The 18,178-nt window shown below is 34.9% G+C and overlaps 1 protein-coding gene across 2 annotated transcripts; it reads right to left on the reverse strand.

Moving 5' to 3' along the window:
* Positions 1-2,992: 2,992 nt before the first annotated feature.
* On the reverse strand, positions 2,993-18,003 carry LOC113074549 (DENN domain-containing protein 2D-like). Of its 2 annotated transcripts, XM_026247411.1 has the most exons (16): positions 17,789-18,003; positions 13,782-13,838; positions 13,561-13,638; positions 13,349-13,423; positions 11,228-11,323; positions 10,165-10,337; positions 8,907-9,019; positions 8,744-8,813; positions 8,486-8,563; positions 7,427-7,567; positions 5,411-5,559; positions 5,150-5,321; positions 5,005-5,055; positions 4,817-4,898; positions 3,438-3,686; positions 2,993-3,124 (listed from the first exon to the last, which is right to left on the reverse strand). In XM_026247411.1, the coding sequence occupies exons 2-16, from the start codon at positions 13,828-13,830 to the stop codon at positions 3,060-3,062; spliced, it is 1,641 nt and encodes a 546-aa protein (XP_026103196.1). In that variant the 5' UTR covers positions 13,831-13,838; positions 17,789-18,003; the 3' UTR covers positions 2,993-3,059. The 2 variants fall into 2 exon arrangements, with proteins under 2 accessions (XP_026103196.1, XP_026103198.1); XM_026247413.1 differs by lacking the exons at positions 13,349-13,423; positions 13,561-13,638; positions 13,782-13,838; positions 17,789-18,003 and adding an exon at positions 11,850-12,059.
* Between the last annotated feature and the right edge of the window lie 175 nt (positions 18,004-18,178).

An 18,178-nucleotide genomic window follows, 5' to 3' on the forward strand; every position in this document is an offset into this window, starting at 1 on the left:
TCTCGACAGAAATTGAGACTCATCAGACCAGGCAACATTTTTCCAGTCTTCAACTGTCCAATTTTGGTGAGCTCATGCAAATTGTAGCCTCTTTTTCCTATTTGTAGTGGAGATGAGTGGTACCCGGTGGGGTCTTCTGCTGTTGTAGCCCATCCGCCTCAAGGTTGTGCGTGTTGTGGCTTCACAAATGCTTTGCTGCATACCTCGGTTGTAACGAGTGGTTATTTCAGTCAAAGTTGCTCTTCTATCAGCTTTAATCATTCTCCCCATTCTCCTCTGACCTGTAGCATCAACAAGGAATTTTCGCCCACAGGACTGCCACATACTAGCAGTTTTTCACACCATTTTTTGTAAACCCTAGAAATAGTTGTGCGTGAAAATCCAAGTAACTGAGCAGATTGTGAAATACTCAGACCGGCCCGTCTGGCACCAACAACCATGCCACGCTCAAAATTGCTTAAATCACCTTTCTTTCCCATTCTGACATTCAGTTTGGAGATTGTCTTGACCAGGACCACACCCCTAAATGCATTGAAGCAACAGCCATGTGATTGGTTGATTAGATAATTGCATTAATGAGAACTTGTAAATACTTGTAATAATCCTTTAGGTGAGTGTATTTCAAGTCAATTTTATTTACATAGCATTTATATGTATAATTGTTTACAGAAATTCATAAAGTTTGTTTGTAATTTAATAATGTACTTACCAAAATATGTATTTATAAAAAAAGTGACGTGACATGCAGCCGAGTATGGTGAGCCATACTCAGAATTCGTGCTCTGCATTTAACCCATCCGAAGTGCACACACACCCAGAGCAATGGGCAGCCATTTATGCTGTGGTGACCGGGGAGCGGTTGGGGGTTCAATGCCTTGCTCAAGGCCACCTAAGTCGTGGTATTGAGGGTGGAGAGAGTACTGTACATGACCTCCCCCTACCCACAATTCCTGCCGGCCAGAACTTATAGTATACCTTATACCTTATAGTATAGATAGTTGGACAAAGATATAGCCCTGTGAGGAAATGATACATTTTAAACACATTTTCAAATGAGAGCCACTTTGCATACAGCTGATACTTTTTCTTTTAAAGAGGAATGTTTGAAGAACTAATAATGTTGAAGATAGAGATGTATCTTGTTTTGTTCTATCAAAACAATTGCCTAAACCTTTCTGAGTGCCAGAAATATTATCTTCCCAAAATCAACATGCCCTCAAGATGTGCTTAAGATATTTCAATATCCTTTTATATCTAATTTTTCTTTTGGTATATTCAGTTTTAAGGCTCTGCAGGGTTTGGTTCCTCATTTATGGAGATCTCAAAAGTGACTCCATGAGCAAATTGACCTGGCTGAATTTGACCTGTTTTAAAATGGTCAAAGACCAAATTTGGTTTTGTGTTTATCTAATCATCAATGTTGACGCTGCAAAAATGTAAATAAGAATAGCAACCCAGGGTTTAGGAATGTACAGTACACTGTGACATGTCAGGTTATGAATAGCCAGGATTTATACTTACTATTTATGTTTGCCTTTCGTCAGAAAAATACATTTAGCCAGGTAAGTTTCTGAAATTTGTTCCTGTAGCTAGAGCATGGTGCTAGCAACAAAAGGTTGTGGATTCAATTCCCATTAAACATACTGAAAAATGTATGCTCTAAATTCTTTGATGCTAAATGTTTAAATGTAATAATTCTAAAAAAAATATAGCCTATATGTTTAATAATGTATTTTATACTGTAGCTAATTTTATAACACTACAGTCTACTTATGATGAAGTGTGTGTGGTAGGGGGGAGTGAGGATAGTTATAATACTTCATATAGTTATAATACTTTCAGAAAATCTTAAGCTTGAACGTTTGAAATGTTGCCTCAAACATATTTGACATTTTAAGTCATTTATATCATGATTGGGTTAGATATACAGTCAATTAACTAGAATAAATTAACTATGAATTTCTTAGAATATATAAAAGCAGATGTTACAGTCATCACATCCAAATATAACAGTGGTGAATGATAAATGTTTAAGTATAGAAAAATTAAGATTTTTGCTGCCTGATGAGACCAAAAGCAGCATATATATATATGTATGTATATACCTTTATGTATGTATATATAACAAACAGGGTTAGGCATAATGTGCGTGTGATATAAACAAGCTCAGGCTTGATTTCAGCCTCTGAGTCGAGTTTACAGCTGCTGATCACAGGTCTCCTGATGGGCATCGTCAGCACTGTAGGGATGTGTGTTGTGGCTAACTTCCAGGTGACACCCACAGTTTCATTCTCTGACCTGAGTGTCAGTTCTCTCAAACTGTCAGTGTAATGTTTTTTATATTCTTCCAGAAAACTGACATGATATCCATCCACCTTTTGGGATCGGGGCTGATCTTTGCTCCTGGAACGTTGTATATCCTGGTCCAGACTGGCATGTTGCATCATATATATATATATATATATATATATATTTTTTTTTTTTTTTTTTTTTTTTTTGTATATACTGTAGTTTCACTGCATTTGTGAAGGTATGTGAATGTATGAAAAAAAGTCAGTGTAATATAATGAAAGTGTCCATTTCATGGAAATACACTGGTTTAATATAGCAAAATTTGATTCGAAGGAAAAATACATACAGTAGGTTAGTTAATGTAGGCAAGTTTGGTTTAATATATTTGTGAAATGTGGAGATGAAGTGTTTTCATTTATTTATTTATTTATTTTTATTCACTGTTTTGTTTTCATTGAAAAAAATATGTTTTTCAATTCTGCACGTATTCACTGGCTCAGTTTCTGTCACATTGAACCTTCAGGTCAAGCTCAAACAAGCTTTTCATGCATTAAATACAGCAGCTTATCATAACAGTTATCCACAACACCCAACACAACACAAATGACAAACAGCTTTAAAAGTATGACAAGTAACACATGACAACATAAATAAAAAATAATCTGACATTTAATTCTATCTACATTCCTTAAAATTATTCACTACTGACTGACTGATTTATTTCACACAACTTTATTTACAACCAGCTACCTTGGTGAATACTTCCACTAGTTTTTCTTGGCTTTCTCCTTCATCCTTTTCTGGTATTCAACAATCTTTCTGTCAAAGAGCCCTGTAAAAATGGAAAAAACTTTATTTTTATTTCTATTCAAGATCATTTTTATATTGGTAGCATCCTCTTCTTAAACAAAATACATGTCATTAAGATGACACTATTAAAGGTCACTTAAATTAAACATAATAAAATAAAATAAAAATCACTATTAGTCATGCTTGCCTTCATTCAGAGTACTTACTACAAATATGACATAATAATATTTATAATATATATCTTGATGTTGTTTCAACATTAATTTAGAGATTCAGTGTGAAAATATATTAAAAATAATACATTTTAATGTTAGGTCAAAGTGTTCTTGTCTCACCTGTGCCGTCCTGAGAGGCGGGTCTCTGTTCCATTTCCTGAATGAAGAGGTCGAACATCTGCGTCTGTACAAATGTCTTCACAAACCGTCGTGTGCTCTTGGATTCTATTGCTTTACAGAAATTTGTTCGCTTGAACTCACCCTGCTGGTCTTTGCCATTCCGCACGATATACTTAGAGAAGTGGCCGACAGTATTGATAAAAAATGGTAAGAAAGCTTCTGGGACCACCCGGTTCAACTCCTCCAGACCTAAAGTGATGACAAATGATATAAATATAGGTTATTAGTTTTAAATACTTCAAATAAAATCAAAATAATTGTGTAAGTGAATGTAGGAATAATTGAGATTTTTACGTTTACGTGATTGTTTTGAGAGAATTTTATGCCGTTTCTAGGGTGTGATTGTGATTGTTTACATAGCAACGTCATGGCATCTTGCAGTTGTGAATATAAAACATACAGGAAAACAGTTTAAAATGTATTTAACACAAGTAATATTAGCTGTTAAAGACACATTATATGTCCGGAAATGTCTCGAATGACAGATGTGCTGTGTTTCATTAACAGTCGCAAAGCAGCATTTGCTGTGTTGCCATGTCCACTTAGAATACTTTTTTGGGCTTACTTTTCATAATATCTCTTGTTAATATTAGTAGTTGTGGACTGCACTTTTGAGCTTATTTACAAAAACACAGCAGCATATTTAGGCTAATTTAGTCTTATTTGCTGTGGCTAGTGCCAAGTAGCTTATTATTGTGCTATTTTGTTAAAATCAGGTGCTGGGTTTTCTAGCAAAATATGGCAACCATCAATGATGATTGGTTCGTTGCGAGGAAGGGTGGGGGTATACCTTATTACGGGTTTGTTCAAATACTTAAAGATGCTGTAAGTAGGATTGACGCCCAGTTTTTGAACTAGGTATTGCAGTCCAAATTAAAAATATTGGAGATAGTTTTTTTTTTACCTGGCCCCACCTCCTCAGACTCGACGCACACACTGGTTGCCAGATTTACGACACAAACAGAAACGAGGGCACTTGATTATGACTTAAATGAAATACGATGTGTTTTCCACCAACTAGCAACCCGGGGTTCCAAAATACAATTGGGTAAACTGGCAAAGGGCAGGCTTTACAAACCAAAACAGAGACCGACATTCCGACCCAAAACGCAAATTTTCAAAGGAGAATAGCTTTCAGATAAACAACTTAACTTAGCATGTTTCTTAAATATCTACAAACATATAATGGTATTTTTATTCATTAGTAGTGTCAAAAACTTACATACAGCACCTTTTACCTTTAACACTACTTATGAGCAATGAGGAAACTGATAAAAAAACAAAACAACTACTCTAAATATGAAAAAAATGCTTTTTACTTGATTTCTCATTTTTGGCACTGAGGGCCTGCTTGATTTCTTCTTTGAGTTTGTGAGGTAATATTGTGTCCTCATCTCCCATCTGTTTGGAGAAACATTTCAACCACAGTCACCCACACTATTTCCATCAGTCACTTTTCAAGGCAACAAATTAAAGGATGCTCTCTATGATGTTAATGAGAACTTACACACTTGATAAATGTCTCCTTCCTGCCTTCTGACAAGTCAACAACAAGCAGCTGGGGGAGTAGATGAATTTAGATGTCAGCTTGTAGCGTTTGAAATGTAAACTGCTTGCAATATTTTAACAGTGTCACGAGTCTGGTCTCTCACCTCGCTCTGGTCAGTGGCCTGATCCGCGAGACTTTTCTGAACACCCAGCAGGTACGGTGTGGGGGCCATGACGACGTCGATAAGGATCTCAGGAACGATGGAGATTAGTGTGTGCTGCCAGATGAATGGATACAGGAGAACAGCCACCGCGTGGATCACCTGAGACAACGTCCTGCAGAGATAGCATGGGTTTGATCGGGATTGGTTATACATAAATAAATCAAAGCAAAACCTAAAACTTGTGGATGTGTGTTTGGTCACCCAAGCTCGTCAGCGATGAAGATGATCCTCCGCTCGAGTACAGTAGCAGCAAACACCTGGAGCACCTCCTCATCTGTCAGGCATTTGAACAATGTGCGGAAATCTACGTGCTCCAGCCAGGAGTCTGTTGGACGAGTCAAACTGATGATCTACAGAGAGATAAACGGATGCTCTATTATAGGTACAGGGGATAACCATGGGGGGTTACTATTTTCCTCTTTGACACTGTAAAGCTTATTTTACACAACCAGTGAAAGGTCCATGCACTTGGCCCAAGGTAGGTATTCAGTGCTGGATGAAGGTTTCCTGAGTCTTCTGTCTTTTCAGTGTGAAAAGTTATTAAATTTAGGATAAATTCAAATCTAACTCAATTTTATTATCTTATTTTGACTTCATTTCAATATGACCTTGAACTTAGATTGTCATACAAATTGGTTGCATGACCATTTCTAATGATTATTCTGACATTTGATTATTCTGTTTATTCTTTCATATTATTGTTCTCGTTCATTTGGGTGCTCATGTCGCTCAAAAATATGGCTACGTCAGTCTTGGTTATTAGACAGAGGTAACTGGCTAATACTTTAGCCAATTCAAAGTTATCAGATCAACACAAGACATCAAATTCTCAAAGATTAATCTAAAAGTAAGATGCATACCTGTCTTTTAGAAAAATAAATAATATAGAGAGTGTGGACACACTCCATACAATGGTCTCATCTGGCTACAGAAGCCCCTACACTTTTGCTGCAATCCTTTAATTACAACACCAAACATCCCCCAAATGGAGGCATGTACATACAGTTATCAGTTCCTTCTCATCAGTTATCAGTTCCTTACCCATCCTCCCTCCACTCGGTTCACTCAGAATGGTGCTGTTATGATGCTGTTTCTATTTTTGCTTACTGTAATGGGAGTGCCCTTTTCCAGAGTCTTCCATGTAAATTACCTTCTGTTCCCATTGAGGTGTAAAACCTGGCTTAATGCGAATTCTATGTGAGCGAGGCGTTTCCTGCATCTCCACTCTGTGGGGTGTCTCGAAGATGCTTGTGTATGTTTGTATTGTCTGTTTCTAAGGAGATTGAAGTATCTGAGGTTCTTTCATCCTTACACCCGTATTATATAAAGCGCTATACAAATAAAGGCAACTTGACTTGACTCAAGGAGGAAATTTCTTTCTCATTGAATCATTGCTAAAAAAAAAAAACGTAGTCGCTATATTTTCCATACAGTTATATAAATTGGTTTGTTCTTTAGTTTTCTTAGTTGTATTTAGTTTTCATGTTTGATGTTTTCAGCCTAATTGCAATTCTCTTTTTTTGTCATATAGTTATAAAGCCATATAGTCAGTTCTGATAAATTAAGTATTAAGAATTGTTTCTTTAGTAATTTGTTGCTAACTTCCATTTCGCAACTTGAAATTGAGTACCCTCAATTATAGAGATAGATAGACAGATAGACAGACATATAGATAGATGGTTTTATAATAATGTGAGATATGTGCAGATCACTTGATTTGAATGTTACTTAGAAAATGTGCAGAAGGAGAATTTCAGGCAGAACTCAGTCAAGTTGGTACAAAGCCTGAGGACATACCTGCAAGAAACAGCTCATCTCTGACCCTTTTCCCTGAGCTATTACTTCACTCACTTTAATTTCCTGCTGTTTTGCCAAAGCTGAGGAGGTGTGTGTTTGTGAATAGCGTGCCTCTGCCTGTCTGTCCCTTGTTTGGAATTAGAGATGTATTACTTTACACCTCCTTTAATGTAATTGTAATTGACTCTAGTTTAACATTTCTGTGGAAAATACATGTAAAACCAGCTTTTATTCTCTTCCACAATTCCACAGCCTCTTCCTCTTTTTTGTGTTTAATAGAAAATGACAGACTAACACCAGTTTTTTGTTTTTTGGTGTCGGTTAGAAATGGAAAGTGTAGCAGCTGCTGTCTTGAGCAACACTTATGTCATTAGGACAACCACAATTGTTATTGTGTGTCATTGCATCACTAGTTCTTACCTCAGTGCCTCTTTCTGGAATAAAACTTTTGATATTAACAGTGTGTCCAGGAGCAGGAAACGGAGACTCCCTCAGGCTCTGCATAAATGGGTAAATCATCGCCATAGAGTATTTTCTGCGCTGTTCCACCTCATCAAAGATCTAAAACAGTGATGCAGGAAACGGGCAGAATTAAAAAAAAAAAAAAAAAAAAAAAAAAAAGGTTGGTGTGCAAACACCCACATTTTTTTAATCTCAATATCTTTAAGATCACATAAGCTTTAGTCATACAACATTCGTCATTGATGTTTTCCTGAACGAACAAACTAATTTCCAGTCATTCACCTAAAAAAGTACCTGAACAAAGTTCAGCTCAAACAAACAAAACATACTCCAGTAACTGTAGCGCTATGTTCAGACAGTAAACAGACAGCTCAACAAGAGAGCACACATTACACATCCCATTTCAGACTAGTAAATGACTTTAGATTATCAAAGCCAATAAACTCCTAATTTAAGCTGCGGTTAATAAACAGAACTGCTTGCGTCTTGCGGAAGAACATCGTAGCCAGAACTACTTCTCTCTGTTTATGCCTATGAAGAATCACAAAGGTACTGGGTTACTCCGCCGCGGTTCCCCCGAAGCAATCTAAAATAGTCCGAATATAAACACTTATTATAGGTGCACCCTAGTGATTCAGGACAAGCTAAAAACACGGTTTGGAAAATGGATTATTATATACATTTTTCTACATTTTGAACACAAACAAAGTTACGGACCGCAGCTCTGATTGGTTGTTTCTTAACGGGAGCGCTGCATTTCTGCAAATCGCAATATGACCACTGGGAGGAGCCAGAGGAGCTTGATTTTTTCACAGATTATCTTTCTCATATTCTACTGTCAGGACATAATGACAGGTTTAACAAATATGTAAAAAAGATATTTTTACAAAAGTTACCCACTGCAGTTTTAACACAAAGTCAAGAAAAACAAAAGGCAAATCTCTCAAATACAGATAAAAACAATAAAGCACAAAACAGGAAGTTACAGATGACCGTGCAGTAGATTAGGATATTTACCTTGGAAAAGAGTCCAAAACAGGCTAAATTACTGATGATACAGTAGGCTTCAGGTAGACGAGCTCCCTTCCCATCAGGCTAATTAAAAAAAGAGCAACGACAAGAGAAGCTATTTTTAGAAACACTTTCAAAAAGTGATGCTTACCCTGTTGCTATGTTGCCAGCGTGTTTTTGTTAGCGGGTAGCTTTGTAAGTTTCACACTTAAGGTAAAGTCTAAATAACAGGAAGCATCACTGATGATATCAGTCAACATTTACCAATAGCCTCCTACAGTATCCATTCTTCCTCGTTCCATCAACATCTGTAAGCACGAAAGAGAATGTTTCACTGTGAAATAGAGAAAAAGAGAGGGACGATGAAAAATTCAGTTTCTGCCTCCATACAGCATGCTGGGAGAAATGATGCATGTGGTGACAGTACCTGGAATATTCTGTTAAGGGCGCCCAGTTTACACCCTCTGGGAAGCAAAAGAGTGTGAGCGCCTTTAACGTCTTCTCTTCCTCCTCCTTCTGAATTCGCACCATTCCATCCTTCTGTACTCAACAGACACAGAAAAAGACAATTGAAGAGCAAGACTACATTAATCAGCATCAGGGACAGAACATGCAAATGGAATTTATCATTCATGGAGATCTCATTCATATCAGAATGACAACGAATGAGCTATATATACATTTTTATTTTCACACATTTCCTTGATCCTGTCATTTAAGTAAAAATAAATAAATATGTGCGTGTGTGTGTGTGTGTGTTTGTGTGAGACCCTGGAGCACAAAACCAGTCTTAAGTTGCTGGGGTATATTTTTAGCAATAAAATTATTGATTTTTCTTTTATGCCAAAAATCATTAGGATATTAAGTAAAGATCCTTTATGTTCTATGAAGATATTTTGTATATTTCCTACCATAAATATATCAAAACTAAATTTTTGATTAGTAATATGAATTGCTAAGAATGAATTTGGACAACTTTAAAGGAGTACTTTCTCAGTATTTAGATTTTTGTTGCACCCTCAGATTCCAGATTTTCAAATATTGTCGGATCCTAATAAATCATACATCAATGGAAAGCTTATTTAAACCTATTTTAGATTATGTATAAATCTCGATTTAAGACACACACACACACACACACACACACACACAAACATATATAATATGTATGTACATAAATAAATAATACTATTACAAATAATAATACTATTACTAATAATAATTATTATTAATCAATTATTCACTATAATTCACTTCAAAGGCCTATATTAAACAAAAAAATACTACATATAATTAATAAAATAAATATTTCTAGATTAATTAACCCATCAGTTAAGTCATATTAAAAAGTATACACTTATCCTTAAAAAAAAAGTGAACAAAGACAATAAATCCTTCTGAAAGAATTATGTAATAAAACGATTGGTCTAATAAAAAGTTCTTCAACAACTGAAGACACAAAAGCACTTTTAATGAAACCATAATAATGTGAATTTTGATGTAGAAAACTGTAACATTCCTCATTTGCTTTTTACTCTTGATTTCAACCTTTACTAATTCAATAAATGTAAAATGTATCGAATTGTTATTGAATGGCAATAATGCCACAAGTGATGCAAAAGTACTAAATATTTCCTGAATGCTACATGTGCCTCCATGCAGAGCACACGGTTTGTCTGCATCACCTTGGGGAACTGATAGATGATCTGTGGCTCGTATATCCCATCTTTGGTCTTCTTAGGTCGAACCACCACCAGATATTCGAAGAAAAACCCACTAGCATATCGCTGCTCCTTTTCCTTTTCTTCTATAGGGGAAAGCTCAGTGCTTGCAGGTAGATCTAGTTCCATACCAGTTCCTACAAAACACACACACATACACACACACACGTTAGCTTCCATGATGTTTACCTCTTTTTAAAAGCAAATTCTCTGGAACCAAACTGTTTTCATGTCATTTCATGGACAGACTACCAAACCAACTGTTTATAAATGTTTGATTTCAAAACCATCCAAAAATGTAGCTCTTCCGAAAAAAGCACTTGAGATGATGATCCAACAGTGAATGCTGCTCCACAAACAAGTACAAACAAATTGGAATTGAGAAAGATGGTGCACTTCTGTGATCTCCTTTTGAGCATGCTTTTTGGCTGCCTCCCCCAAAACACAGCAAACAAAGCCGACAGGAATACCAAAGGAGTCCACTAAGTCACAAAGTCTTGTTCTAGCTTGATTTGCCTTACCATGGAAACCCTCAGGGTGCATCTCTCTAAAGGACAGAACAATAACTGTTGCTTGTAACTGAAAAGACGAGAAGTGCACTAAAGAACAGATGCAAATTGTGTGCTTTGACTGACTTTGTGAACCTCCTTGTGACTTCATTAATGAATTTTAAATGAACAACATATTACAAGCAATTGAAAAGCACATAATGAAAACTCCAGTTCGAAAGATAAATTAGCCTATTTTAGGCATTTGCCCTAATTACACTATGAGACCAGAGAATCATGCAGAAATGTTTTGACAAGGTTAACTAACCTACTTTTATATATAATATATAGCCAATGGCCACAGCAAAAGATAACAATGTTTTACATAGTCAAGTTTTCTGTGCATTCAACAGAGATTCTTTTTTGTTACTTAAAACATTCAAACAAACACAGTGTATGATTCAGCTGAATTTTTAAGTAGCTGAAGTAGCTAGATATGTTTGTAAAAAATTATGAAGCAATACTTAAACATTTCTCACTTTCTTTGCTGATTTTCCCCCGGAAGGATGAAAATAAGGTACTGAACCTCTTCATGGCTCCCATGTCTTGTTGATCTTCACCTGGAAGAAAGACACCTGAGCAATAAAATGCACAAAACAGTACAATTAATCAACTGCGAACACAGAGAATTGCTCAAGAAAGCTCAGAAATGTCACCAGAAATGCCTTGATCACCAACTCATGGTTGGACATTCACTTCCTCACCCAAAGAGGTTAGCTTTGACCATTGACATGTTCATTTTAATTCCAACAAATGTGATTTATTCTTTTCCCACGTGATTATATTTTCAGGAGTCCCTCACCAGAAACCACAAAGACTCTTGCTAAACCTGCTTTGTCATTTAAATAGCTTACCATGTGCCAGACAGTTAACTGAAAAGAATCATTATATTTCTAATATTGTGAAAGAAACTATTCAACAAGTCAAACAGAATGATAAATCTAACTAACAAAACAAAAAGTTCTAGATAGACAGACAGACAGGCAGATAGAAGTCTTGCACAACACATTAAAGTAAAATAAATTATAACATTATATTCTGTCAGATCAATTAAATAAGAAAATAAATATTTAAACAATTATTATTTTTATTTACACTTACTCAGATGTTTACGCGAGTTTGCCTTCGTTCCTCTTTTTTTGACGTTAGAAAGAGTAATTGTGCTCATGTTCGAATCTCTTTGCGTAAAGTTGGTCAGTTAAAGTAATTTGTTTGTCGTGATCTAACGGTAGTCTTTCCCATATGCGTGCAAGATCACTGTATTAACGAGAATGCGCGCTGCCAACATGTGTGCGCCCTGCAGATGTCAGACTCGCGAAAGACTCGCGAATCAATGATTCAATGAGTCGAACCAAACTGTTCGTGAATCATTTCGCTGTTAGAGAGAGTCAAACAGCATGAAATACAGTGATAAATAGCATTATATACACATATCCTGTTTTACTTCAAAGGGAAATCAGCGAAAACAGGATGTGGGCGTCTTTGTAAATCATTTGAGAACTCAAAACAATGCGTGAAGCATTTTAACTGATTTATTGAAATGAACTGTCCAAACGAATCGAATCGGTGAAAGGCAGATCGGAATACACTTCCTACTTATGTTCAAACGATGTGAACTGTTAAACCACAAAACTACCTTATGAAAACTACTAGTGAATTCAGCTAGTCCAGAATTCATTTGAACTGCAGGTACTTTACATGACACTGGTGTGACATATAATGACACAATTAGACACGGTGTACTTTGCATTGCATGTCCGCGTTCCTGTTTGTTTTTGGATGCAAAACCTTTTTGACCAGGTGACTCTTGTAAAAGAGATTTTAATCAAAGTCCCTTTTGACTGGTTAAATAAAAGTTGCTAACTTAACACTTGTCAACAGTACCCTTACCAAAAAGTAGTATAAAAGTATTTATTTTATTAAGTATACTTAAGTAAAGTTCAAGTATATTTTTAAGTATACTTTATGTAGCAAGTATACAAATATCAGTGTTCTAGTAGTATAATTGTAAGTGTACTGTTTCTATACTCTTTGCGGCTAAATTGGCACACTTTCTAGTATATAAAAGTAGGCTATACTTTTTAAGTATAACAGTAGTAAACTTTTAGTACACAACTAGTTTACCTCTATGTTTGTAGTTTGTACTGCAATTATACTAAAAGTGAACTTATAGGTATACTGATAGTTTACTAATTAAATACGTTGTATACTTTGAAGTCTAGTCTCAGTAAACTACTTGTTTATTAGATTTATACTGCAAGTATACTCATAAGTTTTCTGTAAGTGAACTTTACATCATACTTTAAGTATACTATATGTCCCTATTTCGGTTTTAATTTTTATATATTTTGTTTTATGTATATCTGAACATACAAAACATCCAAAGAAAGAATAGGGTATCTGCTTGTAAACAAAAACATTTTATTCTAGCTCCATGCATTCTTTTTTAAACACTTTAATGTGGGTAAGTTTAATAAAAAATTTAAGAAATAACATTTTGAACGAAAAGCTGAAAATAGACTATGAATTGGATTCAGAATGATAATCAAAACATAGATTTAGCTTGGCTGTAATTGATTGGGTCATTGATTGAGTCTTACCTTTGTTGGTCTCAATTTCTCCATCTGAGAAAGCTCTTCTCTTATCTTTGTCCTCTTCATGTTCTTGAAATCTTTCTGTAGGCCAAGATAGAGACAACTGAACCTTATGCTAGTGCCTAGAAGTGTTAATACGTCTGTAAGCTTCTCTCTTGCAGTTTATTTACAAAGCAGAGCAAATTTGGATGGCTAGGTGTGTAAACTGATTAACTCACGTTCACGTCGATCACTTCTAAATGAAGAAAATAATCTTCTTCTGAAATAATTTTCTCCATCATCCGGTGGCGGTCTAGCTGTGGTAGTCATAGAGACAAATGAAAAGATCAGGAAATATTTCAAGAATGCAAATATGTTGAGATTTGAAACACCCTTTACTGCTTTAATTATATATATATGTATTCAAATTACAATTCAATTTAATTAATAAACTACTTACTCTTTGAACGCATAGAGGAGAACGTCCAGGTTCTCCTGGGTGATGTCATTGTGTCACCTACTAAAATACATGCATACATTTAGTCACAAGTCACAAGTTTCTTCCATATCTTTTATGTCAGTCACAATCTAAGAGATATTAATTGCGATGTAACTAATAATGTATCAGAGAGAACCCTGACTTCAGTAAAAGTTCCGTCATTGTGAGAAACTTCCATGATTTTTTCCCAAAGACCAAGGTCGTGGTCCTTTGGGTCCTTAAGTAAATATTAACTTGCAGACTCTTTGTCATTAATGGTAAGTCTTGACACTACCTTTACTGAAGGTGTGCAGAGATCACAGACATGAGACATGAGTTTTTATGAAAAAGCCTAGCTTCAAGTCCATATGAATCAGTTGTAGAGAAGCAAGCTTAACTAAATGAAATTATGTGAACATTTTAACTGTTTTTGCTTATATAGCTACTGCAACTCTTAAGGCCACACCACCACAGGAAGTGTCAGAATTGTGATGGTTTTATGGGTTGGATTCAAATATAGCATCATATCAGGTTAGCAATCATATCAGCCTTACTATCTTTAACATACTACATACAATGCCATAAAGCCACATGCAGAAAAACAGTCTGCATAAAACCATAGTTTTATAAAAATTCTAGTAATTTTAATAAAAAAATAAAAAACTTAAAATATAAAAATATAGAATATAGAATATAAAATATAGAAAAATTGTTAAATAGTTAACTGTCAGTGAAATCCTTACATTTAAACAGAAAACTAAGTTTACTGTTATACTGTAAAAATAATTGCATTATTTACATAAAATAAAATATGAATACTTGAAAATAACTACTGTTTAAATGTTTGAGGTTAGTATGCAACAAAGACACATTAAATTGATCAAAATTGACGTTAAAGACATCTATAATGTCACAAAAGATTTTAATTTCATATAAATGAAGTTCTTTTGAACTTTAAATTAAATGATTATGGAAATTTAAATTTAAATAAATAGTTTCCACAAATAATATTAAGCAGCAAATTCTGAGCACCAAAAAAATCTGAGCACCAAATCAGAAGGATTTCTGAAGATCATGTGACACTGAAGACTGGAGTAATGATGCTGAAAATTCAGCTCTCACATTACAGGAATAAATTATATTTTAAAATATACTAGAATAGAAAACAGTTAAATGTTAAATAGTAATATTTCACAATATTACTGTATTTTTTTATTAAATAAATGCAGCTTTGATAAGCATAAGAGCCTTCTTTCAAAAGCATCAAAGAATCTTTCCAACCCCAAATATTCTAATGGATTACGATATTTAATAATTTACCATAAAATATTGTTCATATTTCTGACTACATTCACAAAGATACCTGAAACGTTGTCATTGTATTATTATTATTTATTTGTATAATTTAATAGAAATTAAATGTTGTGTTCAATATTAATAAATAGTTTGCTGTGTATCAAGTTGTACTCTCCTGGCAAAGCTCATGTTTATTCCCAGTCTCTTAAAGAAGAATCTCCATCCTCTCCCATACATTTATTGTCATGTTTTTGTGAAAGACGTGGTCGTTAATATTCTCGGGGTCTTTTTATAGCTGGCTGTATTCCCCACAGGATGACCTCAGGTCAGCTGTAGATCTTCCTGTTGCCCCATTGACTCCGTCTCAGCAGTTATGTGGGAATATTTTGAGGATGCACTGTTGTTGTTTCAAACGAATGTAGATCTGGGCCTTAAAGAGCTCATTTATGTTATTTCAGATCCAGACAGTGGCATAGCTTCTGTTTGGTGCCTTACTTTCAGTGTAGATTAGAAATTGGATGAACTGTGGCTCAGATATGAATAGATAGACAGAAGATGTGTCAGCTGCTGGGAAAAGGAGAACACCCTCTTCCTAGGCTCCTCCTTCAAACATCAATCAATCGTTAACATCCATTCATTCACCCACTCATTTTCTCACTCTCTCTTTCATTATTCCAAATTAAAGGCCATTCCTCATGTGATGAATGTGGTGGGACAGTAGCTGACAACTTTTTGCACTAAACAGCTGTTTTAAATAGCTCCTCAACATTGATCTCATACTAGCCTACTTGTATTCCTTCTTGTACAGTTGTTTGTTTCTTATCAAAATAAAATTCAGATTGCACGGCATCAGCGAGGGAGAATACAGTGACAAGATCTGACCTCTGAATATTCACTCTAATCTCTTGTGTCAAACTTTTGACTCAAAACAGCTCAGAGGAGTGCAATTATTTATTTATTTATTGAAAGAAGGCTTAGCAAAAAAGATGAGCATGTCTCATACAACAAAAACACAGTCTGACCCTAATAAGACATTTATTGGAATGACATATTCACCTTATGCTACTGCTCTTTCAGGATTAGTTTGAACTTTTATCAGTTAAAAGGAATTGTTCACCCCAAATTTCATGGTAATTTTGACTTAAATTTTTTGGTGTAAATCGTGCATAAGTAAAAAAAAAAAAAAAAAACGGTACTGGAACGATTTAGGTCCCACAAAATTATTGCTGACTGACACTGAGCTTTTAAACTACAGGTAAATGTATACAGATCTGTATTCAGCACAGAACTATGAAATGAGAACAACTGAATTTGAAGATGAGACCTGTTCTAGAGTGAGTGTGGAGTATAGTGGTTGACGTCAGTCAGCATTAAAGCATCAACATGTGTGTGTGTGTGTGTGTGTGTGGTGCACAACCATACAGGGTCATTATGTTATGACAGTTTCTCCTTTCTATACTGCAGGACTGTTGTTCAACGCGGCAAGGAATAAAGCAGGTCAAATGCGCTGTGTTTTATGAAGTTGTGTGTAAAGATCCTGCTTGTAACAGGCCATATAAATCTTGTATTTCACTTGTATTTTTTTTTTGGCATGAGGCATAAAATGGTAAATACTTTTACAGTAAGCTGTCTTATCTTTCATGTCTAGAAGAAGGATTGAAATGAGCTTAGTTATGTTTAGATCACTTCCCTGAACACTAAAGACACAGAGGAGCAGTTTGCCCTGAACTCTAGAGGGCAACATAGCACCTTATGACTCAAGCGAATATGTATTTCTCATTTTCCATTATTTTTTAAACTACAGGTAAATTAAATTGTTAAATTGTTTAAATTGACTATTGTCAGGCAACAAGTTTTGATATATGAACGAGCTAGTAGGGATATTTATAGAAAATGTCTTCTGAGATCATGCGTGTTATATAAATCATTTTCTCTGTCCACAGTGAACTACAGTGAAACCAAGTTTTATTTAATAAGGAAGTCATTGAATTTGCGCTGTTCTCAGAACAGGAAATTCAAAAAAAGCCAAATGAGAGACATCAATATGTTAAATATAATTTTTAATTTTGAAAAAAAAAACATTGCATTTTTATTTTTGTTATATTTATTTTTTATTGAATATATATATATATATATATATATATATATATATATATATATATAGAGAGAGAGAGAGAGAGAGAGAGAGAGAGAGAGAGAGAGAGAGAGAGAGACCTCTTTTTAATGAAACTCAATACACTAAAGTCTTTCAACAGAATGTCTCTCCATGAAACTTGTACAATAAGCAATTAATTTTGCATATGAGATTTTTGTGCAAATTAAAACTTACTCAGATTGAAACAGCATATATATATATATATATATATATATATATATATATATATATATATATTCTTATAGAAAAATGCTCAATGACATGTTACCATGAAAGTGTTTATGTAAATGTAAACGTTTCCTGCTTCTACATTTGTTGCCATTTCAAATGTTTTGAATTTACTGTGCACCTGTTCTTACAATTGTGCATGTTTCCTGTTCATCAGTTTTAAACACAACTTGTTAACTTACAGTAGTTTTCATGCTGTGTACTGACAGCTAACAGGTGTTTCTACAGAATGAAAGCGAGCATTATGGCCATCAAAGGACATCACACTCGTGGCTTGTAGAACAGAAACAACATTTTCAAAGTGACTTACCACAGTGCAAACTCTCTCTCGTGTCTCGATTTGTAGCTTGAGAAGGTTGGAATCTTCAGTTTGATTAAATATTTAACACATCACTTCAGCACGTTAGCAGTCCACAACAGTTGTTTAATGCTGGTTTACTTGCTGAACCAGTTTCTTCTATTTACTTTCTCTTCACCACTTGTCATCCCCTCACTACATGTGATTTTTTTCACTGTCTTTGTACTCTCTTAGTTACTGTACAACTGTCTTGTGTGTGTGTGTGTGTGTGTGTGTGTGTGTACGAGTCTTGAATCACTTTGTCGCTTCTGCTTTCATTTAGAGGAAGTGTTCATAAAACAAGAACCGAAGCGAACTGTCATACAGTAGTGAGGGGATTTCCTTATTTCAAACTCTAGTGCT

Source organism: Carassius auratus, unplaced genomic scaffold (assembly GCF_003368295.1).
Source record: "Carassius auratus strain Wakin unplaced genomic scaffold, ASM336829v1 scaf_tig00015083, whole genome shotgun sequence".
Classification (NCBI taxonomy): Eukaryota; Metazoa; Chordata; class Actinopteri; order Cypriniformes; family Cyprinidae; genus Carassius; species Carassius auratus.

What these genes read in the sequence shown, in the direction of transcription:
- LOC113074549 (XM_026247411.1), bottom strand. Translation starts at nt 13,830, where the DNA reads ATGACATCACCCAGGAGAACCTGGACGTTCTCCTCTATGCGTTCAAAG. An exon ending in CCCTTAACAGAATATTCCAG is followed by an intron (nt 8,814 to 8,906) that starts GTACTGTCACCA and finishes TCTATTTCACAG; the next exon opens with TGAAACATTCTCTTTCGTGC. An exon ending in GTTTTGGACTCTTTTCCAAG is followed by an intron (nt 7,568 to 8,485) that starts GTAAATATCCTA and finishes TCACTGTTTTAG; the next exon opens with ATCTTTGATGAGGTGGAACA.